General features: G+C 42.8%; 4 protein-coding genes across 9 annotated transcripts; 2 read left to right on the plus strand and 2 right to left on the minus strand.

Annotated features, from left to right (window-relative positions):
• The first annotated feature begins 52 nt into the window (after positions 1–52).
• Positions 53–5,491, plus strand: preb (prolactin regulatory element binding). Of its 3 annotated transcripts, none has more exons than XM_018756895.2 (10): positions 53–186; positions 953–1,116; positions 1,267–1,462; positions 1,627–1,862; positions 2,106–2,186; positions 2,744–2,871; positions 3,115–3,288; positions 3,732–3,804; positions 3,892–4,051; positions 4,608–5,491. In XM_018756895.2, the coding sequence occupies exons 2-10, from the start codon at positions 982–984 to the stop codon at positions 4,700–4,702; spliced, it is 1,278 nt and encodes a 425-aa protein (XP_018612411.1). In that variant the 5' UTR covers positions 53–186; positions 953–981; the 3' UTR covers positions 4,703–5,491. The 3 variants fall into 3 exon arrangements, with proteins under 3 accessions (XP_018612411.1, XP_018612413.1, XP_018612412.1); XM_018756897.1 differs by having other exon boundaries at positions 1,630–1,862; positions 4,608–4,702; XM_018756896.1 differs by having other exon boundaries at positions 53–156; positions 4,608–4,702.
• A 74-nt stretch (positions 5,492–5,565) lies between these two features.
• lyplal1 (lysophospholipase like 1) lies at positions 5,566–8,962 on the minus strand. Of its 2 annotated transcripts, XM_018756898.1 has the most exons (6): positions 8,892–8,962; positions 8,284–8,485; positions 7,956–8,055; positions 7,545–7,714; positions 6,795–6,910; positions 5,566–6,058 (listed from the first exon to the last, which is right to left on the minus strand). In XM_018756898.1, the coding sequence occupies exons 2-6, from the start codon at positions 8,366–8,368 to the stop codon at positions 5,816–5,818; spliced, it is 714 nt and encodes a 237-aa protein (XP_018612414.1). In that variant the 5' UTR covers positions 8,369–8,485; positions 8,892–8,962; the 3' UTR covers positions 5,566–5,815. The 2 variants fall into 2 exon arrangements, with proteins under 2 accessions (XP_018612414.1, XP_018612415.1); XM_018756899.1 differs by lacking the exon at positions 8,892–8,962 and having other exon boundaries at positions 8,284–8,698.
• A 61-nt stretch (positions 8,963–9,023) lies between these two features.
• Positions 9,024–13,886, plus strand: LOC108937289 (fibrous sheath-interacting protein 2-like). 2 transcript variants are annotated; one of them, XM_018757113.2, is made up of 11 exons: positions 9,024–9,155; positions 9,483–9,587; positions 9,754–9,918; positions 10,012–10,101; positions 10,206–10,345; positions 10,624–10,726; positions 10,902–11,012; positions 11,250–11,370; positions 12,077–12,156; positions 12,360–12,432; positions 12,660–13,886. In XM_018757113.2, the coding sequence occupies exons 1-11, from the start codon at positions 9,144–9,146 to the stop codon at positions 12,806–12,808; spliced, it is 1,149 nt and encodes a 382-aa protein (XP_018612629.2). In that variant the 5' UTR covers positions 9,024–9,143; the 3' UTR covers positions 12,809–13,886. The 2 variants fall into 2 exon arrangements, with proteins under 2 accessions (XP_018612629.2, XP_018612630.2); XM_018757114.2 differs by having other exon boundaries at positions 9,766–9,918.
• A 1,165-nt stretch (positions 13,887–15,051) lies between these two features.
• ncoa7a (nuclear receptor coactivator 7a) lies at positions 15,052–21,586 on the minus strand. 2 transcript variants are annotated; one of them, XM_018756971.2, is made up of 7 exons: positions 21,494–21,586; positions 19,710–19,857; positions 17,347–17,481; positions 17,099–17,251; positions 16,565–16,660; positions 16,400–16,473; positions 15,052–15,916 (listed from the first exon to the last, which is right to left on the minus strand). In XM_018756971.2, exons 1-7 carry the CDS (start codon positions 21,517–21,519, stop codon positions 15,769–15,771), a joined length of 780 nt encoding a protein of 259 aa, XP_018612487.1. In that variant the 5' UTR covers positions 21,520–21,586; the 3' UTR covers positions 15,052–15,768. The 2 variants fall into 2 exon arrangements, with proteins under 2 accessions (XP_018612487.1, XP_018612488.1); XM_018756972.2 differs by lacking the exons at positions 19,710–19,857; positions 21,494–21,586 and adding an exon at positions 18,049–18,358.
• Between the last annotated feature and the right edge of the window lie 370 nt (positions 21,587–21,956).

Consider the following 21,956-nt stretch of genomic DNA (forward strand, 5'->3'; position numbering starts at 1 on the left):
CAGACGTACGGCGTTCCCCAGTGACGTCATCGCGCAATGTGGACGGTGCTGACGTGTAATTCGGGAAGTAGCCGCATATTACGGTGTCTCTCGGTGCGGTCCAGCCTGGTGACAGCTCACAATGGGACATCGGCAGATTATAGACTGAATTAGCAGGCAAGGACGCGGTCACATTTAGCTCAGCAGGTATGGCTCATTAGAACATGTTAGCTAGGTGTACACACTGGCGCGGTATGTCACTAGTTTGACAATCCGTGTTTTCGTACTTCCCTGGATTGCTGCAGCACACAGGAGGAAGCTGAGGCGAACTGTAGATGTCATTTGGCTTCAAAATCTAAGAGGAGGAAAAAAAATCTGGCTGTATATGGTTTATTTACTGAACTAGTATGTTTGCCTACTACTTTAAGTCCCACAAACACGTGACTTGTACAGTACTACAGGCAAGTACAGACAGAGCATGATTAGCAGCAGGTTCACTCACTCACTGCCATGAAACCAGTGTGCACAGGACCACACATCCTGGTCCTGTACACTCTGTACTCACTGGTTTACTATGAATCAACTGATCCCGTAAAAGGATCGCAGAGGCAATGGGGTGAAGCTCCAGGAAAATTTGGTGCAATGCATTAGAAATGTTATTAGTAATGGCGAGAGACTGCAATGTCAGACATGTGTGCATATATATATATAAAATGCTGTTTTGTACAGTTGCTGTGTGATGTCATGTGTGTGACCTGTAACATGTATGCATGACAAAGAGAGACTGGCTGCTGACACTGGTCATATTTTTGTGGCATTCATTCAGACTTGGATTTCTACATAACAAGGCAACTGCTCTATAACATTATTATGCCACCTGCTGCCCCCAGCTGATGCGAGGAGATGCGGTTGCATTGTTACTTGCCGTGTTGTGTTCTTTGAATTGCTTTGTCACTTTGGTATGTGTTTCCAGAGTTTTGCCTGTGAGTGAGTACGGTGACCATGGGTCGAAAAAAGATGGGAGACCTCTATCGTGCCCCTTTCCCTCTCTACACAGTGCATGTGCACAAAGAAACTGGATTGGTTATCACAGCTGGTGGGGGCGGGGCTTCCAAAACAGGCATAAAGAATGGAATCGTAAGTACTTATGTGATGCCATCTCAGTATTGTAATGTTTGGATTTTACATGTATTAATTAATGTAAATATATAGCGGCGCATGGCAGATGAATGCCACATTCTTATGGATATGTTTGTTTGGCGGCTGATGAATGGAATCACTCTACAGCACTTCCTCAAGCTGGAGCTGGACAGCGGGCAGCACACTGCCACGTTACTGCACTCTCATGACACAAACACGCGTGCCACCATGAACATGGCCATAGGCGGTGACGTGATGGCAGCTGGCCAAGACGGTTGCTGCAGCCTCATGCGTTTTGTGCTGGGCTCAACCAAGGAGGGCCGCAAAACCGACACCAAGCAGGGTAGGGAGACTGACATCGCTCAACATTGTGATTAATTTACTGTGATGACCGAGTTTTCATCTGTCTTAATTTCCCCAGATTCTCAGTCCTTGGTGATCTGTGTATCGTTGTGTGATTATACAGGTTTAATACTCAGAGGTTGAGTGTTTTATGGTTTTTGTCAGCAGGGGGTGGTGGTGACCAGGGTGGCCCCAGGCGACGTGGAGGCCGGGGTCAGGCCAGTTCTGCGAGGGATGGGGCAGAGACGAGAGATGATAGCTCCCAGGTACTGGTGCAGGAGCTGGGGGAGGTCTGCTCCGACCTCAGTCCCACCGATGCCCTGCAGAAGTGTGTAAGGTTCAGCTCTGACCTCAGCCTGCTGCTCACTGGGGGGGCTGACGGCCACGTGCGTGTTTGGGAGGTGAGACCTGCGATTTCTTGATTTTTCTCCATTCGTTTAAATCATCATGTTTCTTGCCGTATGTTTTTCTTCTCCACTTTTGCAATGTGGTAGCTCTGCTGTTCATCTTCAGCCCTGCGTGCAGCTCAGTAATCATGAGTCCGGTTTCTCACGGATAACAGGGCTGTGGTTGGTGCTACTCTTTATATATCAAGAAGATGAGCTCACCAAACCTGCTCTGAGAACCATGTGTTTTTTTTCCAGTATCCTGCTCTAAAGAAGAAGTTGGATTTTAGAGCTCACGAAGGGGAGATTGAAGACTTGGACATCAGTTCAGACAAAAAGGTATTAAATGTATTTCAGATACACACTGCCTAACAAACATCATGTCTTTGCTTGTGCCAAGTTGCCAGCTGAGGTTTTTGTACTTTAGATAATGGACTAATTCATCTAAATATGGCTATTTAATCTAGTTGCTTAGAACATCGTAAATACTTCACTCAAGGGTTTAACATCGGCAGTCAGTTGTGTAGTGGTTAGAACTGCTCCCTATGGACTCTGTAAGCAGAGTAAAAATTACTCTGCTGTATTAATGGGTAAGACATTGTAAGTTACTTTGGAGAAAACTGTTGAATAAATAAATGTTAATGTAACAGAAAGGTGCACTTGAGGTGTTTTGATGACAAGTCCAGTTTCTTTCCCGTAGCATCTCAAGATTTTATAGTAAATGTTTTAAATATTATTTAAAATGCTATTTGTAACAAAACAGTGCATACAGATCTACACATAAGTTCGGCAAAAAAATGACAATTTACTGAGTGAAAAACTCAAATATTAAATGTAGAGATTAGACACACATACACATTTGATACACCCTGAAATTGCTGTATATTTTTGTGCAGCACATTGTAACGGTGGGCCGGGACTTTGCTTGTTGTGTGTGGAGAGAGGACCAGCTGGCCATGGGACTGCGTTGGCATGACAACATGCCCAACATCACCGACAAGATGTATCGCTACCAAGCCTGCAGGCAGGATATGTCTTCATCTACCATGCTTTTAACATTTCTGATGGATTATTGTTACATTTTTCTATAAAGGTCTGAGAGCATCATTGTCTGGCATTTAAGTAAAAACACCTCAGAACATGATTTTTTTTTCCTCTGAAGCTGCAGATGTTCTTCTAACATTGGCTTTCGAGATATTGAGTGATTGCATGTCTGAGTTGTATGTTTTTGTCCTAATCTGTTTGTGGATTTCTGTTCTTCTCCCAGATTTGCAAAGGTGGAGGATCAGCCAGGTGCTCTAAGGCTTTACACGGTCCAGATTCCCCACAAGCGAGACCGCAGGCCTCCTCCCTGCTACGTCACCAAGTGGGAGGGGCAGAGTTTCCTGCCCCTGCTCACCAAGCCCTGCGGGAGAGAAGTCATTTCTTGTTTGGATATCAGGTGAAAATATAGGAGGTTTTCTTCCTCCTCTCTGGTTAATCTAAAACACAATATAAGTGGGTATTTACTCCTTTCAGTTATAATTTAGCTAGTATTTATAATTTATTAAAAACCAATTAATAGAAATGTGTTTTCGCATTGCCTTTAAGAATATTTTTTTGATCTGTGTCAAATAGGCCTAATTAAATTCAATGTGATTCAGTGTTGTAAAAAAATCATGAAAATGCCCAAGGTTGTGATACTTATTATAGGTACTGTACCTTAAATTACTCCAGTAAAAAGTGCCTAGTATAAATGGATAAATCATTGTAAGTCACTTTGCGTTAACTCTATAAATGGCTAATAATGTAGATAATTCTGGCCAAACCAAGTTTAGTTCTGGTTGTGAGCTCCTAAGTAGAAGTTTGCTGGTTTTTGTGATGTTTTTGGCTGCTGTGTTTCAGTGACACGGGGACATTTCTGGGCTTAGGAACAGTAACAGGATCCGTGGCTATTTACATTGCTTTCTCGCTACAGGTATTTACTGATACTTGTGTTTGAACCCACATGTGCTGTAAAGGCAGGCACCTGCACTCACTCACCCTCCCCCTTTGGCTCCTACAGAAGCTGTACTATGTACAGGAAGCTCACGGCATCGTGGTGACAGATCTGGCCTTCTTGCCAGCCTTAGGGAAGGGCCAAAGAGTCTTGGGGAACAATGAAGCAGCCATGTTGAGCGTGGCAGTTGACAGCCGGTGCAAGATGCATGTTCTTCCTAATCGCAGTAAGTTTGCAGTTGTGCTTATTCTTTGAGCATGTGAGGTGGGGGAGTGCCAGCCACTATCCTCTTAGACTCTGATAGTTAATGGCTGTACTTTATTGTTGTTTTGATACACTATAGAGCACTTAGCAACGAGTAATGCAAAAACACATGGAGATGCGTAGCAATTAGGATAACTGATACACAGTTAAGTGTAAGAGGAAAAAGGGGAAGAGAGATCAAATAAAAGGAAGGGCTGAAAATACCACCCTTTCAATAAGCTGTTGGTGTTTAGGAATGAATTAGTATGAGTTAATGGGGTTAAGTGTGCATTTTAATAAGCACCTTAAAGACGTCTGAAGCACAAGGTAAAGTGACTTACATTGCTAAAAAAGTACTTTAGTAAAGCAGTTAGTACTCATGAAAATAAAAATGCATTATCCAGTTTTTGAGGATCTGGCTTGGTCCCTCCTACACTGAACTACTAAGTAAGATGTGCTGACTTCTACAGAGGACTGTTTTGCTATAGGAAGATTACAGATTTTGCATTATTGAACACTCACGCCTGTGTCCCCGGTAGGGTTCTTCCCCATGTGGTTAGTGCTTCTCCTGTGTGGCCTCCTCGTGGTGGGAGTGGTTCTCCTTCTACAGCACATGTTTCCTGGCTTCATCTAGTTTGGACATCCTCACCTCCATCTCCAGGCTGCTTAAACTACAACATGGAAATATTTGAAACATCAGTCAGAAGGAGCAGAAGACAGTTTAACCATCTCATTTTTCTACCGCAGCCGTTACTTTAATTGTGACTCGGTCTCAGTGGTAAGCGGTATGGCAAGTCTGTCAATCCAGGCTCTCAGTGGAGGTGTGGAAATCCTCCGTTTGCAGCACTGGACCACACCAGATGCAGTTCTACAGTGCTCTCCCACCGTCCTGCATATGCACGGGTTAGACACCTACCCCCAATAATGTTTTTTACATGACAGATGCCCCCCTAGCTCTATAGAAGTATTCAGAGACAGGAAAATGCATCAGATGTTGGTTTTAAACATTTTGTTTATTAAAGAACTTATTGAAAATATAGTTTGTTTTTAATTTTTGTCTGTCTTCCCTTGGAGTGAAATTTATTGCAAATATTTTGAATATTCTCCAAGGTAAATGTTCAGATCCCCTTAACTGGCACATGCCAGTTGCTATAAATCTTGTTCATGTGGAAAAATATGGCTTTCTTCTGGGAAAGAGGACAACAGTGCACCTATGGACCTTTTGTGGTACAATATGGGTCATGAGAAAGATGCTGCTGTGCCTCCCCTCACCTGCTCATTTTTAACATCCACCATCTGAGGGTTACAGTAGTCAGAAAGCTGTCCTAAACAAGGTTCATCAGAGGCAATTACTCTTCCATTGTCTGGCACAGGCAGACACACATCCACAGCTGAGTCACTAGTGCATGTAAACTAGAGGAGAACTAAAAATGTGAAAACTTTGCACAGAGAATGTTACCCCTACCTCACTCATGGGGACAAGAACACACAGATGGACCCAGGGCAATTATGTTTTATTATTACGACAGGAAGGCCTCCAATGACTTGAGACACTTCTATCTGTACCCTGGAGCTAGAGGAAGAACCCACTGGCATATTCTCTGAAAACAGAAGCTGTTTCTGGGATGGTGGAGCAACCTTTCCCCCTAATGACAATGACAAAGGAGCTTTGTAGAATGTCAAAGTTATTCCCATGTGTCTGCCCTGTGAAGCATAGTAAGTCCCACACAGCTCACTGAACAGTGGCTCAGTCTCTGACAGGAGGGTCTTCTTGGGGCAGCTTTTTAATGATCCAGGAGCGCAGCTTCTCCAACTCTGCACGGGACAGTTGGTGCTGCACGCCTGGGAAGGAGTGGAAAGTCACACTGACACCAGCATCTCGCAGCCGTGCCACCGTCATCTCGGCCCAGTCATGGGGCACCAGCTCGTCTGCTGTCCCATGGCACTGGAAGAGCTCTGGCAGGGATTGCCTTGGGCCAGCCTGAACCATCTGCAGAAGAAACACTGAGTCACATCCACTCGAACCCCTCTTCCACACGTACCCTCAGACGTGTGTGTATATGTATGTACACACACTACATCACAGACAGATACATGCAGTGTTGCGAAAAAGGATTTGCCCCAATTCTCTATTTCCAATATTGTCTATTTTGGAGTTTTTTGAGATTAAACTTGATCAGATCTTGTTCTCAGTTCTACTAGGATATGAATTGAGCATGAGTGAATAAAAATGGCACCAGTATCGTTATGTCAGTTTCCTTGTGTGGAAAATAATGAAATATGCAATCACACACACACATTTTCAGAACCGCTCGTCCCATACGGGGTCGCGGGGAACTGGAGCCTACCCGGTAACACAGGGCGTAAGGCCGGAGGGGGAGGGGACACACCCAGGGCGGGACGCCAGTCCGTCGCAAGGCACCCCAAGCGGGACTCGAACCCCAGACCCACCGGAGAGCAGGACTGTGGTCCAACCCACTGCGCCACCGCACCCCCTAAAATATGCAATCAGATGTGTGAAAAAGTAATTTAATCAAGCTATTCAAGGGGTAAATTGGAGTCAGCTGCTTAATTACATATTTATATATTGTATAATTTAAATATAGAAATTTTCAATTACTGTATGCTTTCAGTACCATTTACTTCAGGCATTAAGGATCTCTCCATTACAATTAAGGCACATGCGTACCATACGTTATTTTCGAATCCCAAATAAATTAAATTACCTGGAACACAACAGAGTCTTTGTTAAGGAAACTTGAGAGTGCAAAGACCCCTGCCACATCTGGGTGGAACTTGCTGACCAGGTGCAGAGCCATGGCACCACCCATGGAGAACCCTCCTTTGTCCAGAGAGAAAGACACAAATGAAAGCTCAGATGAAGTTAATCACTCACCCACTGACACACTACAGGCAATTCAGCATCACTGATCAACCTCAACTGCATGTCTTTGGACCATGCACGAACACTCGTGCATACGTGAGGAGAACAAACACACGTTTTCTCACACCACCCAGGTGCTGTGAGGCAGCAGTGCTACTCACTGTGTTACTGTGCTGCCCTCATGTCATATCTCAGGTTCAACTTGTCCCCCCTACAACGTATCAGAATTACTTTTAAGAACTATTACCATTTGTTGTTACACCCCTGCCTTAATGATGTCGTACTTTAATATATAACAACTCACAATTCACATTTTTTTTTAAACAGCAGAATATTCAACAGAAGGAATTCAAGGTAAGTGCTCATCATAAGCGCACTGCCAGCTTACAGATTTTTGTCCTTAACCCTTACGCTATCTGCTGGCCATTGTCCATAACCCCCCGCCATCAAGAGACATTTAAAACTCCTTTTCAGAACTGAATTAAAATCTTTTTAAAAGACAAAACTGCATCTTTCTTGTTTGAGATCTTTTTGAAGGTAAATATTGCTACCGCCGCAAACTCAGGAAAGGAGTCGCTGCCGCCTACTGTACCGATGAGAAGTCTGTGCTTGGGCACTCCTGCCCGCACCTCCTGCTGCACCACCGCATCCAGCGTGCTGCACATGGCCTCCACCGACTCGAGGTGTTCGGGACAGTCCCACGAGATCTTGTAGCGGTCAAACCACACATGTGACAAGGCGCCTCTCATGGGCGTGTATGGTCTGTGTCGCAGGAAACGAACATGTGAAATTAACATTTTGCAAGCCTGTCTCCCTCATCGTGGAGGATCCCAAACATCAGTCGCCGCATCTGGTTGTTCATCACAAGATCTTCATTTCACTTTTAATCGGGTCTTTTGTTTTTGTTAAGCAACACCATTTTTACCCGAGCGCACTGTTTTGCAACAGTGTTTCTGCAGCTGCCTAGTAGTTGTTTCATGGAACAGTGAGGGGTGTGAGTTACCTGGCTGGGGCTGTGGGGTATATAACTCGAATGTGGGGGAAGGCCAAGTCTTGTTTTAACACATCTCGTACCCAGGCCCGCAGTCCCTGTCCTGTGTCTCCTGCAAAACACCAACACACACAGTGACACACAGTCTTCACTCACTCACTCACTCACACAAACACACACAGCCGCCAGCCACTGGCCTGGCAGTGGTGGCTGCAGCAGCAGTCACACTTTGACACTTTATCTTAGTTTGACACTTACACGTCGCTCCCGCGCCCAATCTCGCGCTTGGCGACCAAATCGTACTGCCACTGCGTGAAACGTAATAAACAAGCGCTGTTACCTGAGCCGTGCAGGAAAATAACAGAGGCGGAATGTTTTCCTGTCTGCGCTACCACGCATCGCTGCAGCTGAAGACCAGCGGCCATTTTCGCCGACCGGAAATGACGCACTGTTTACAAGGAACATGTGGCGCGAGGGAGGGCGGTTTTACGTCCAACGGGTGGTCTGGTTGATCCGCCCATTAATCGTCCGAAGCGGTAAATCTAGAAATGTTAGAAGAAACCGTGACATTACGACGGTTTAACTGCCTTAAATGTAAAGCAACTCCCCCTGGTTTTAGTGTTAAACACGGCTATGCATGGCCTATCAAAACATTGTTATTCTCTAAGTCTAAATCATTGCTATATAAATCTACACACGTTGTTTAACCAAATTTAACATTTTATTGATTCACAGACACCACAGAGCACAGCTGGACAACAATACACGGAGGAAACGCAAATCTAGAAACATACATAGTAGTAAAAGACATTTTGAAGAAGCAAATCCCAATATATTACACACAGTACTACAATAATGCTTAAGTGATACAAACAACGTAGCTATACAATCTCCTTTATAACTGGATTGAACAAAGTGACAAGCACTTCAACAACTGAACACATTCACCTGAAGTGTGACTGTACTGTAGGCTGCATCTCGGTACGTATTGCCGCGTTGCATCATCCGCTTACAGCGATTTGACGGCTCAGCTCATTACAACATAAACGTTGCCATGGCGACCGTGCGCTTCTGCTCGCAAGGTGTCGGCAACACTACACTTCATTCAGCCGCTGCTAGACGCACTTCATGGTTTGGGAGGACATGAAGACAAATTTCTCGCCAGTTTGACGGTTCAATTTCGACTGCGTCCTCATTTCGATGAACCGTAAGGTACGTCTTGGGGGGGTTTGACAGCTTTTTAGGTGTTTATTCACCTTTTGAGGATCTGGCGTGATGTACTGGATAAGAGAAAAGAGAGAAAAAAGCAAATACAGACAGTCTGAGACTGGTGGTGGAAAAATGCAGCAGGGGCTTCCAAAATGACAGCAGTCAGCTGAGCTTCCCACGTTCATTTTTTCTTTTTTGACTGTTCATCTACATGACTGCTGAAAAAACTTGATGATGTAGGACATGTCATGTGGAATTATAAGATAAGATAAATGCTTTTTATATGACTGGGCTCTGTCTCCTTTCTCACAATTTAATACAAAATTTCAGTCTCCATCAGGGACTTCAAACCCATTTGACTGGCCACTGGGTAGGAAAGTCCCCATCAGGCCAAAGAACCCCTGCATCCTGCATACGACTCGTCTCTGCGAAAGGGTAAGAACAAGAGCGAGAGGCTGTGTCTGTTGGTCACTTGCAGTGGGAAATCACTCCTATACTTTCATACACTGATAATACTGCCTGATATATATCAGCAGAAATAATACATCAGTTTACATTTTGTTTGTTCTTTCTGTGTCTGTTTGTGTGTTTCAAACACGAGCTGTTCAAGCAGAAGAGTGACTTTGATATCACAGACCCCAATGGCTACCGGCTGACGTCATTTCCATACAACTGCCTGCATGACCCCAACCTGAAAACATATATGCACCGCAAAGATGTACACAGCCTCCTCATCACCCATGGGTTCATTACAGAAGATGATAAAGTGAGGAAGTATCTGCTTCAGAGCTGTTCAGTGATCCCTGTTGAAAAAGGCTTTAATTTTAAACTTGGCATTTGCTTTTCCATTTCTGATCAGGTCATTTGCTCAGCAAAAGAGTTCAACAAGTACAAAGATTACCTCTCAGATGTGCAGTTGAGTTGGGATCAAAAGTTTAAGATGGAGCAGGTAATAGAGTCACGGCTTCGTTGTGGGGATGCCTTCAGGTCAGACGTGTGTTTGGCCTCGAACTGCTGCAGACGTTGAATGGTGTTGCTTCTCTCTGTGCATAGAAAAAAATAGTACGTGCATTCCTGGTTCTGCAAGATCAGGGAAAGATCCCAGCAGATACAACCATAGCTGACCTGGTAGAGAGGCTGCTTCAGAGAGAACAAAGTCTCTTTATACAACCACAGGGGGCTCCTAGGGACAGGTGAGAGACACAGGTGTCAGGTATGGGTGTGTGTGACCAAAGAAAGAGCTGGAGGAACTGGAGGAGGTGTGGATGCCCTGAATATCACAGATGGCTGCATAACAGTGGTGTAGCACCTAGAGCTGTCGTCCATAACCTCACTCTGCAAACCGTGCATATACTGTTATCACCGATTGCTCGCTTGCCACCAATGATTTAATAGATGTGTGCTCATAAACACTTGTCTTGTAGAGTATCATGTGTTCCACCAGATGTTTCTAAGTCTGCTGTGTACGCAGGGTCCAGTCAAGTGCGTGGAGGGAGAAGGATTGTTTGGTTTTGAAGCTTCCAAAGATCAAGAAAATAAATAACCTGACATCCTCTTTTTGTGAAGATCACATGGTAAGAGATAAAGGGTTCCTATGAAGGCTCTAACACTACACATTAAATTGTCCAGACAGGTAATGCAGCAGTGAATGCTTTTGACGTGAATAAAACTTATTGTTGCTGCGACCCCAAAAAGTGTTTCTTGACAATCTGCATACTTGACTAACTCATCCATGTTCAAAACACGGAGACGTGGAAAGTGAAGGAAAGAAAGATGCTGGAGGAGATGGTGAAGGAGGTGCGGCGGGAGCTGCACCTGGAGCGACAAAGAAAAGCGCACCAGCAGATGAGGGATAAACAGGTAACGTGTAGTTAGAATGAAAATCTGCATAAAGAGGATAACGCAGAATTAAGCTCAAAATTTGCACCCTTTGAATCAATTACCTGTTTCGGTTTTTGTTTGCCTTTTTTTGAAGAATGACATTTCTAAACACCTGTGTACCTTTAAATTCCATAACCCAAGATTAATACTATGTATAAAGACAGGAATTGTATTAAAGTGTGCTTAAAGAAAGTGCAATTGTATTTCATTGCCTAGAAACAAGAGTTGGAGAACATGATTTTGGTCTCTCAAGAGGAGAAGCTAAAAATGCTTATTGAAGCCAAAAGAAAGATTAGAGGTGGCCTGGCTGATGTTGTCAAGCTGTCCAGGCACTCATGTAAGGCTCTTTTTTGCTCTTGTAAAGCCCCACATATAGTTGTTATCTGAAGATCTCATTTCGACTGCTAAGCACATAAATCAGTCGCACCATTTGTAAGTACAATGAATCAACAATGTGCGATGTGGACAAGTCTTATTAATACACCAAACCAAGTTTTCACTGTTACCAATGATGCCTTTTACTATTTCTCAAAGTATCTACTTCATGCTCATTCAACTGATATGATAAATTAGTTCAGTCAGACATAACAATACTATTTAACTTTTAAGATTTTATTTGATGCTTCTTGTCTGCCCTGTTACACATGTGCTCAACTGTACTCTGTTATTAAATGTCTGATTCTGTAGACATATAGGCTTTCTATAGCTGCTTGTAATTGAAGTGACGCTGGTCGGCTCTGCTGCTAGTGTAATTGCAGTGTAATGTCCTCTAACATTTACACATCTTGTTGAAATCTGATCCGCAAAGCAAGAGTTGTGTGTCATGGAGCGAGTCTCACTGCAGCGTAATTTTTCTGGAGATAATGACGGTGATGTGAAGAGACGCAATGCAGAAATGTTCTACCTAAAATCCTGACCAAATATAGCCGGACAGTCATAAGCTAAGACAAAGCACTTCTTTGAAAAGTCACATCAACATGCATATGTGTATATGCAAATGTCATTTTCTGTGAAATTTTCATTTTCTGTTGTTCTTTACTCAGTGACCAGGATTGGAAGTATGCACTCAGCATCACTGCAGCAAAGACCTTCCCCCCACAAACTCAGGCCACTGCCCAAGACGGTTTGTACAGTTAAGCTGAAGGCTTTGGAAAATGGCTATTGATCACTTCTGAGAAACACTGTAATTTGCTGCTCTTGATTTAAACCTGCAGTTGTTGTGAGCCAGCGTTACTACTGTTACAGTTAAAAAAACTAAAGGCTTTGGCTCAAGCCGTAGAGAACAATTTTTTCAGAAGCACACTCATTTTTTCTGCTTTAATGTAGAATATAACTTGGCCCTCTGAAGATGTCACAGTGACTGCGAAATCGACACCGAGCGTTTTCAGTCACACCACTTGTGAGTACAATGAGACCAGATGTGGGCTGTTAGACAAGCATGCGTTCACACTTCATATTGTATGTTTTACTGCTACAGCAGTAAGTTTGCACTTTACATTCCTTCATGTATTTGGAACCCATCATCCTAAATGTTAATCTATTTAGTTTAAACTGCATATTAAATATCAGGTGTTAAGGAATGACTCCCTCAGCACATTGTATGTTAAGCCAGTTGTATTCTCCTAGACCCGGTCAGGAAAACAGTCTGGACACGGATCAGTCCCACACGTAGCCATCAGCGCTACTACATGCACCAACTGGATGTGATAGTAGAGAAGCTGGTAGAGGAGATCTTGGAGCATCACTTCCCTCTTTATTTAAATGGGATGAAGTAGGAAGTGCAGGCGGGACATTAAAAAGGAAGAAGTGAGCTTGCAAGAGGATGGAAAAGTGGCACAGGAGAGGGTTGCATTTAATGGAAAGCTTCCAAGAACCTAGCACATGCCAACTCTTAAGTTAATGAAGACACCTTGTGATTCAACATGAGGAGTACCATATGGGGACCTCATCACAGATTGAGGACTGAGAGGACACAGGAGAGAGAAACCAAGGAGAAGGAAGTGCATCTCCTAGCAAATTTGTACTGCCTTGTTGTTGATGTTAGGTGTCATCGAGTCAACGCTGACTGCTGGTGACCACATATACAGTATCTCCAGAATGTTCTTCTTGTGACTTCTTGTGTCCTTAGGCTTGAAAGGGTCAACTGCACTTAAAACCTGAGTTCATCCATTTTGGTGCTGCTAATCCTCTTCTTTTCCTCCTACTTGTTCAAGCGTTACCATGTTCTCAAGAGAATGCTGTCTTTGCATGATGTGGCCAAAGTATGACAACCTTAGTCTTAATATTTATGCTTAGAGTGAGCGCTCTGGCTTGACCTGGTCCAAGATCCATCTGTACCCTTATATAATGAAAAACTGCTACCACTGACATTACATTATATACCCTTTTTCATGCAATGGGTTTATTATTCAGTGCAACAACATTTTTGCCCTAGATATGCAGTCACTGTTTCCACAGTGGTTTAGTCACTGTTTTCAATGTCTCACACTGTAGGGCATGTGGACACTATGCTTCTTACATTAAACAATTACTGTATATAATTACTTCTTCCTATCACATTGACTGTCTCGAACAGTCACCACATTGATTATGAGGCTGGAAGAGAAACAGACCCTAAACAAACTCAAACATCATGGACAGTTAAATCTGAGGCTTTTCCTCTTCAGTAGAACCCAAGTATAGCTTCTTTTTGGAATCTGTTGGCTTTGGTTTGCACCCTCATTGATTTGTGTTCTGTTGATAACACAATCTAATCAGATTCAGTGGCTTTTTCTCTCCAATTAGTTCAGATCTTATTGTTTGTAAACAAGATCTACTATATCATAATGTGTCTTGGATATAAATTGTGCTGGATTACAGGCCTTTAGTATAGTCTTTCCATCTTTACTTCATCTTAAAGCCTTAATTTTTTTTTTACATCTGTTTGCACTTGCACATGTTCTTTGTCTACTGATATCTCTTAAATTCCCTGTTCAGCTCCCTCATAAATCTTTATTATTCTGCATTTTGGTGTCTCTTCTGGGTAATTTGTGCTGTAATTTGAAATGCTTTGAAGTTTTTGATGCTTTTTCACCTTCAGTTATCTTTTATGTCCAAAGTTTTTCTAGTTCTCAACTAATAGCAGTCAGTGATAAATAGATAAGTAATAAATAAATAAATAGAAATGGTGATTGAAACGGTATCTATATATAGTATAGGTTCTGACCGACAACAGAGGACAGCAGATCTGCTGGACACTGAGTACTGTCTTCAGCTCCAACTTCATCATCCTCAGTGGTAAAACACTACATCTATTTAGCACATTTTGTTTTTGTGCCTCTTCATTTTACCACGATCAAGTCCTTTTCACTGAGTTAATTACTCTGTTTAAAATATTCGCGTTTACTTGACCCTGAGCGCAAGATGAAGGTACTGTTTCACTCTACAATCAATTTTCTCAGTTTAAGAGATATTTAAGATTAACTTACTGAATCTGAATTAAGATGTCACATACTGTGGTTTTTACATGTGAGGCCCTTCAATCAGTTCACAATACAGGCAGTCCCTGGAATACGAACGAGTTCCATTTCTCAGTCTCTTTAAATTGGATTTGTACACAAGTCAAAACAGTTAGGTGCAGTTCATATCTAATGTCAGTTAGTAAAATGTTTGTCTTAGTACATGGTATATAGTGTACCTTTCTATGCATAGAAAACATTAAACACTTATAGATACACTAAAACATCTTTAATATGATACACTAATAATACAATGTAATGATGTAATGTAGACACGCAATGTTTTGATGCACATTACAAAATACGACCTGTTTGTTACTACTAAACCATTGTATGTAATCATTTTTTAATATAAAAGGCATTACGGGAGGTGGTTCGTAACTACAGGTTGTATGAAAGTCGGCTATTTGTAACCCGGGCTGCCTGTAATGACCATGGCCCTTGGAAACTGTGGATATACGTACTGGAGCAGTTCGGTTCTTCTTCGGATTCCAAACAGAAAAGCAGATTTATTATTATTATTATATACTGCACATAATGCTTTCATATTATATTGATTTTTAGTGTATTTTTGTGTTCCAGACAAGAATGCTTTCAGACTCTACTCACTGCTGTTTAATAGTTTTAGAAGAATGGCCAATAATTTGCAGTCAAAAGAAAACCATTACATTGCAAATTGTGCCTGCACTGAAACCATAGACAGGTTAAAAAACTAACAAAAAACCTCCCAGAAATTAGTGCATCTCACACAAAATGTAAAAAAAATCTGAAAAGGTTTACTAAATCCAAAAGAAGTTCAACACAATAAATATATCTTATTTTATACAGCATATTTTGAATATTTTCTGAATGGGAAAAATGCTTCGTCGTCGTCAATAAAGGCAACAGCATTTAAACCTTTGTGAGTTACTCTCCACAAGGCACATGTAGTGTCAGTAACCACTTCTACTCTTTTCAGTCACTCTGTGGAGCAATACTGTCCAGGGGTCTGCTTGACCCTGCACCTGAAGGGTTTGAGTTCAAACCCCCAGCAGTACATAACAGAGTTAGACCTCCTGGGAGGAAGGCTGGTTCTGAAGAGCCTTCCAGCTGGAGCAGGAACTGAGCCCAGCCTGATTCCAGGTACGGGTACAGACGTGTGCTGTGATGTGTCTCGCTGAGGCAGCCTGTAGTGTCAGCAGAGGTGACCGGCGTCTTGTCCGGCGACATGTTGTGTCCTCGGGTAGAACTGCGGCCATTCAGCCATCGCTCAACTGGAAGGTCCAAACCTCCAGGTCTTGGATGGTGAAGTCATGCTTGGAGGAGAGGGGCTGATTGTGAAAGGTGTTGCACTGAAAGCTTGAGCCACGGCACAGGTTGCTGTCCAGCCACAAGCCGAAATGCCCCCTTGAGGAACGCAGGGGAAAGCACCATATTTAGGGTGTGACTTTATCCCCCAAAACAACTTTAGCCATATTTTTAGAAACAATTTGTTAAATTCATGTGCAAATCAGTTCTATAAAATATGTAATTTGTTATAAATTGTCATCATTGTTTATCTGGCTTGTTCACAGTTGTTCAGGTTTTCAAATTATTTCATGTTTATTAATCAATATTTACATAAATGCTTCAAACAAAACTCCTTTAATTTTATGGCTTATACTTTCATCCAAAGGCCATTAAAATGTATTAATGTAGATGGAAGGATATTTTAACACAACAATTTATGCACTTTGCTCAAGGGGAGTGCATCAGCAATCCTCATGGGACTTGAGGGGACAAATCTAGGTCCTTAACTGCTATGCTACCACCTGGTCCGATAGAGTATCTCACACACACATACACACCCCCACCCCCTGATGAAAGGGCTGCTGGTGCACCTGTACTTACCCTCCTGCCCCCATCTGCAGGGAGTCCCTATGGCCTCTCACAAAGTAGGAGTTCTCTCCCGTCCAGCGGAAGACCTTCAGGAGAGACGATTACCCTTAGGTCAACAGTGCTTCTCAACACAGGCCCACACAACACACACGGAGCACTGGGAGAGTGGACACTTACCTTCAGGTTGGGGCTGAAGCTGTAAAGGAACGTCTCACCCGTGCCATAACAGCAGTTGCTCACTCGAAAAGGATGCGATGCGAACGCCCCGAACACCTGGGATGGACGGAAGGAAAAATAGATAAATGGATGCATGGATGAGAGGGAGACATGTCACAATACCTACTGACATATTTTCACATAAAATGTGCTGAAATAAAACTATACTTATGAAGTAATCTTTTTTGCTCTGTTCTGCAAACTCTTACAAAATATAGAAAGTTTTGCTGTATCACTTTCTATGGATAATACTGTAAGGCTGTTGAGTCTCTCCTGGAGCATTTTTGACCTTCGACAGGACTGGACATCAGTGTATAAAGTGGAAAGAAACACTAAGTTTACTTAAGAATCACATGTCTGCAACTATGTCTCTCTCTCTCAATCTAAAGCACAAATTGTATTTTCTCTAAGATGCATGTTGCTTTGGAGAAAAGCATCTGCTAAATAAACGCACATGTAAATGTACATGTGTGCAGGAAAGATGTATAAACCCACCTGGTTGTCCATGTCCTTGATGACAAGGAGCACAGGGCTGTCCAGGTGAGCCAGGTTCCTGTACATTGTTTTGAGGCTTGTGCCATGCACTATGGTGCTGTAGGCTAGTCGCCATGGATACCCCTGGGTCCTCGCTGGCAGGTGAGTGGCCAGCTGTAGGGAGAGGGATGCGTTCAGAGTGAGAACGTGGCCAGGAGGCCTCTGGAGTCGTGAGGGGGCACAAACGGTGTGAGAGGGGGTGTGCTCACCTCCTGAAGGTGGAACTCATCCAGCAGCTCGCTTTGGTCAGTCAGCTCGGGAAGCGGCTCCTCGGGCTCCTCCGACTCTTCCCCCTCAGAGCTGCAAAGGCTCTGTTGCCATTTCCTTTCACGCACTGTGATGATCTGGGGAGCAAAAACCACCGGAGAGTTAAAAAAGGGCTTCGTGGTCAAATTGCCCTGTGTCATCCTTCGCAAACTTCTCAAAATCCATCATTCATTCTCTCATTCATCCTGACTGACCAGAATGGGGACCCCTTGTATCCCTTAGCTTTACCACAAAATTAAAAAAAAAAAAGAATAAGTTCCCAGTGGTCCAACTTAAAAAAAGACACATACATAATAAAAAAAAAAAAAAAAATTCCCACAGACACATTTTCTTTATTTGAAACATGCATACAGTATATATATATTCATTCATTTTTAGCTGACACTTTTCCTCAAAGCAACTTTGAATGTTAAGGGTACAATTATTTAGCCCTTTAGACAGCAGGGTAATTTTACTAGAGCAATTGCGGTAAGTATCTTGCTCAAGGGTACTACAGCCAGAGGTGGGGATTGAACCTGCAACCTTAGACCCAACTGGCAGCAGCTGAGCTCTACCGCTACGCGAGCCGTCCCTATACGCACATACTAGACAGCAAATGAAGAAAATAAACTCCTCCGCAGGGCCAAGTAAATACACACACCTACCTCTACATAGGGCTCTGAACACTGGCTGGCAAAAAACAGTATCTTAACGTTCCTCGGCAAAGCCCGCATCTCCGTGCCGCGTGCGTTATATCGCACGCCACCGTAAAAAGCAGCGCGCTTGTACAGCTCGGTTTAACCTTTCGCTCGAGGAGCCTGATTGGCCAGAGACGCATCGCCCCGCCCCTCTTCGCCAAGCCACGCCCCGCCCCGCCCCGCACCAACCCACGCACGGCTCTACTGGTTTCCTTACATCCGTTACGTTTCGTTTCCAGAAAAACAAAACGGCCTCCTTTTCCTCCTTCTTGCTGTACAGGAATAGGAAGAAGGAGGAGGCTGGTACAATTGCGCAGGTTTTTTTTTTTTTTTTTTTTTTTTTTGCTTTTGTAACCGCCACCCTGTGCTTACTTTACGGCTGTGGTAATGCGAGCCGTGCCATTCATAGTTTAAATCGTACGTACGGTACAGGGGGCAATGCAATGGCAGAACACCAATGTCATGAATGATGACGTCTCTCTGCCTGCAAGAGTTACAATTTTTGATTTAATGATAAAAAATATTAATATACAGCTTTGAAGTCATGTGTCGTTAACGACTGACCGTATATACGACGCCGGTGCTGCCGATTACAAGGAGCTGGAAAATTCTTATCGACTAGCGACATCGTAGCACAGCGTGTTACTCACGTGTTCGTGGTGTGCTGGTGTAAGAAACCTACCGTGCTGCCAGTCGTATAAAACAAGTATAGCACATGCCCAATTATGTACAGTACATAACACTTGATAATAAACACCTGTGTTACTGGTTTATGTATTTACTATCGTCAATCGTGTACTTTTTATTAGAGTGTATCTTCTTACAAAAAAAATGTTTACTAAAACAGTTACAGTATGCTGTGCCGGCAGCAGTATCATAAATCTTGTGTTTACCGCGTGTCCTGACAGCATCGAGGTTATAATATACCAGCTTGGTTTGTATAAGTATACCCTATGATCGAGGCTATACCATCTAGGTTTGTGTAAGTATACCCTGTGATTGACTCAATCATTGAGGCTATACCAGCCAGGTTTGTATAAGTACACTCTATGATTGAGGCTATACCAGCTTGGTTTCTGTAAGTATACCCTATGATCGAGGCTATACCAGCTAGGTTTGTGTAGGTATACTAGGATTGAAGCTATACCAGCTAGGTTTGTATAAGTATACTCTATGATTGAGGTTATACCAGCTAGGTTTATATAAGTAGACTATGATGTTTGCACAACAATGAAATTGCCTAACGCTGCATTTCTCAGATCGTAAGCAACACATGACTGTATTAAAAAGGGAAATATATGAAATCATGAAAAGCACCACTAAAACAACTCTCTGTTTCACAACCTCAGGGTGTAGTCCCAGTCAAATCTGACCTTTTTACAAATTTTTTATATCATAAATACAGTTTCTTTCATCTGGTTGCCATAAGGCTTCATGAGTTTCTGTACATCAGGCATTTGAACATATAAAATCAATGATCTCCAGTTTCGCTGAATTCTATGTGCTTTACTCACATTTCGTGTATCTGTGGTGTATGCAATGAGGAAATGAATGGATGAGAATCTAATAAACAGTGTCAACTACCGAATTCCCAAGTGTATTTATAGAAGTACAATTGCTTTACTCACCTCCCACTTCTTATGGACAGGTTTACTTAGAAGGCCCTCCATCATATCTAACCTGCCCTTGTCCAGCACAATGAAACTCCTCCCTTTGGCTTCCATCCCATACATGTTCGGTGACCACTGGACGAAGAAGGTGTACAAATGGTTCACCCTGACAAACCAGCAGGAAAGAAGACATTATACACAAGAAATGGAATAACTGATTTTTACTTTCCTACTGATAAGTTTTTTTCAAATTACAAATGGAGAAAAAGGATATCTCAGCATCCCTTATTTTACACACAGCTGGGTTATGATGTTCATGGCTTTGGAGAGATATTAATGTACTGAGAGACGCAGTAAATTTATGGATCGTCAAAGACAAAAAAGACAATTACCTCACAAGTGAATTACACTGCTCTGCTCTCCAGATGGTGGAATGACTTTAAAGAGTGAAGTGTAGTGATAATAGTTGTAGCCTTTGAATTCAAAAGTTGTAGGTTTGAATACTCCCCTTCTGCTGCACTTCACTTAAGTCAAGTAATGACCATAAAATGTCTCCAGTAAAAACTGCCCAGCTGTATAATTGGGTAAATTTTTGTAGGTAGCTTTACATTATAAGTCACTTTGGAAAAAAGTGTCAGCTAAACAAATAAATGTAAGTAGGTGAACACAAAATCGTCATTGACTGCACCAGCCAAAAGCAATTGTAGTTGAAAATATTGTCTCTGTAAATGAACTACTGAGCATCAGCAGTGCTATTCCAACATTGATGAGGAATGAATTTGTGTTGTTAAAATTTTACTAACATTTAGGTAATGAAAAACAATACTTTCGCTGAGTTTGTAAGACAGAATGATTCAATTTACCTTCACTTAATAAATGAATTTGTAGCATGTACACGGGACATACACCCCCGATATTTGCACCTCTGCTGAATACTACAATTATTTGTCCCCCAATCCCTGTCAAGTTGTGCTCTTGATCAATATCTTGGATGAAGTGTTACCAGGCACCATTTCACTAAAATTTCAGCAAAGAACTTTTCAGTTGTTTATTGAGCACTATTGGGCTGCAGGGAAGGAATGCATCAGCTAAATTAATAATTGTAAATGTAGTGTATCTAGCACTGTTAGTCACCCAAGGTATCAATCAAAAATTATACAGCATTAATTGTGCATTACTCTAGAAAAGTGTCTGAGGAATAAATGAAGTTAGTGCACTTCTTTTTGTCTGTCTACATTTCCTCTGAGGGATTATTAAAGAACCTGTCCCATCCTATCCTTCATACCATCGGAACGGAAACCAGGTTATGAGCATGTTCCCGCACGTGCATGATTTACGAGAAAGCGAAAGTGTCCCATGGATCAGTTTACAGCCAAAATCAACAGTTCTGCAGGATAAAGAAGCAGGTTTTGACGGTTATGACAACCTGTATTGTTTGACAAGAAAACAAGTAAGAGCTGGTAGCGGAAGACCCTCGCACATGTCTGCCTGAGCCAATGCCTTTCCCAGTGAACCCAGGAAATCTTCAGCTTTGCTGGTGCAAGATCACAATAAAAGCACCGTTCAGCACAAGTGTTTTTTTGAAAGCAGCTCTCTGACGTCTGCAGAACTCCTAGGCTTCAGCCAGGACTTGCTGTCAGCCCTCAGTTATGCTTTAACAGTTCCACAAAATACAATGGAGCAAAAAAATCCACAAATAACTAAAGGAAAAATCAAGAGAGTGCTCGGATTGTCTCACGAAACTCAACAATAGTCAGACATTTCTGCAGCAGCATCCATAGCTATTGGCGGCGGGGACTTACTCTCCAACGCTGTATGTTGCACCCATGGTGGAGCAGCTTATGTGTCTCGATCAGTAAAGTGGATCTGGGAGCATTTGTTTGAACCACCTCCCATTCGCACCACAGCTTATGTACTGGGCAGCTCCTCACCTCCACCAAAGAACCGCTTGTTCCAAGACTGCTGTTGAGTTTCACAACTTGGTTAGAGAAATTTCTGGAAACACATTAACCTGGCCTCTGGGGGCAGTGGGGCGGGAAGGGGGGGGGGTTCCTGGAAGAAGACCAAATGGAACGGATTCAAATGGCGTCAGAGCTGAGGAGATAAGGTCCCGATAAAAACTCACGTCTCCCTCGTAGGGCAACCGCATGGGGAAGACCCTGACAAGCACAGGTCACCGTAGGGCTCTTGAGGTTACACAATAACAAATAGGAAAAACATCTGTCTCAGACATGGGGAAGATAAGCATTCGTACAAGCTGCACAA

The sequence above is a fragment of the Scleropages formosus genome, chromosome 8 (genome assembly GCF_900964775.1).
Source record: "Scleropages formosus chromosome 8, fSclFor1.1, whole genome shotgun sequence".
Taxonomy (NCBI): Eukaryota; Metazoa; Chordata; class Actinopteri; order Osteoglossiformes; family Osteoglossidae; genus Scleropages; species Scleropages formosus.

Bases quoted from the DNA above. Each gene is read 5' to 3' on its own strand.
- ncoa7a (XM_018756971.2), bottom strand. From the start codon at position 21,519: ATGGGTGCAACATACAGCGTTGGAGA. The intron at 16,474-16,564 runs GTAAGTGTCCAC...TCTCTCCTGAAG, and splicing joins GCTTCAGCCCCAACCTGAAG to GTCTTCCGCTGGACGGGAGA. The intron at 15,917-16,399 runs GTAAGTACAGGT...GCGTTCCTCAAG, and splicing joins CTGCAGATGGGGGCAGGAGG to GGGGCATTTCGGCTTGTGGC.
- LOC108937289 (XM_018757113.2), top strand. The intron at 10,346-10,623 runs GTGAGAGACACA...CTGTGTACGCAG, and splicing joins CAGGGGGCTCCTAGGGACAG to GGTCCAGTCAAGTGCGTGGA. The intron at 11,371-12,076 runs GTAAGGCTCTTT...TTCTTTACTCAG, and splicing joins CAAGCTGTCCAGGCACTCAT to TGACCAGGATTGGAAGTATG.
- lyplal1 (XM_018756898.1), bottom strand. From the start codon at position 8,368: ATGGCCGCTGGTCTTCAGCTGCAGCGATGCGTGGTAGCGCAGACAGGA. The intron at 8,056-8,283 runs GTAACAGCGCTT...GGTGTTTTGCAG, and splicing joins TATTTTCCTGCACGGCTCAG to GAGACACAGGACAGGGACTG. The intron at 6,911-7,544 runs GTACAGTAGGCG...CTCTGGACAAAG, and splicing joins CAAGCACAGACTTCTCATCG to GAGGGTTCTCCATGGGTGGT.
- preb (XM_018756895.2), top strand. From the start codon at position 982: ATGGGTCGAAAAAAGATGGGAGACCTCTATCGTGCCCCTTTCCCTCTC. The intron at 2,187-2,743 runs GTATTAAATGTA...ATTTTTGTGCAG, and splicing joins ACATCAGTTCAGACAAAAAG to CACATTGTAACGGTGGGCCG. The intron at 3,805-3,891 runs GTATTTACTGAT...TGGCTCCTACAG, and splicing joins ACATTGCTTTCTCGCTACAG to AAGCTGTACTATGTACAGGA.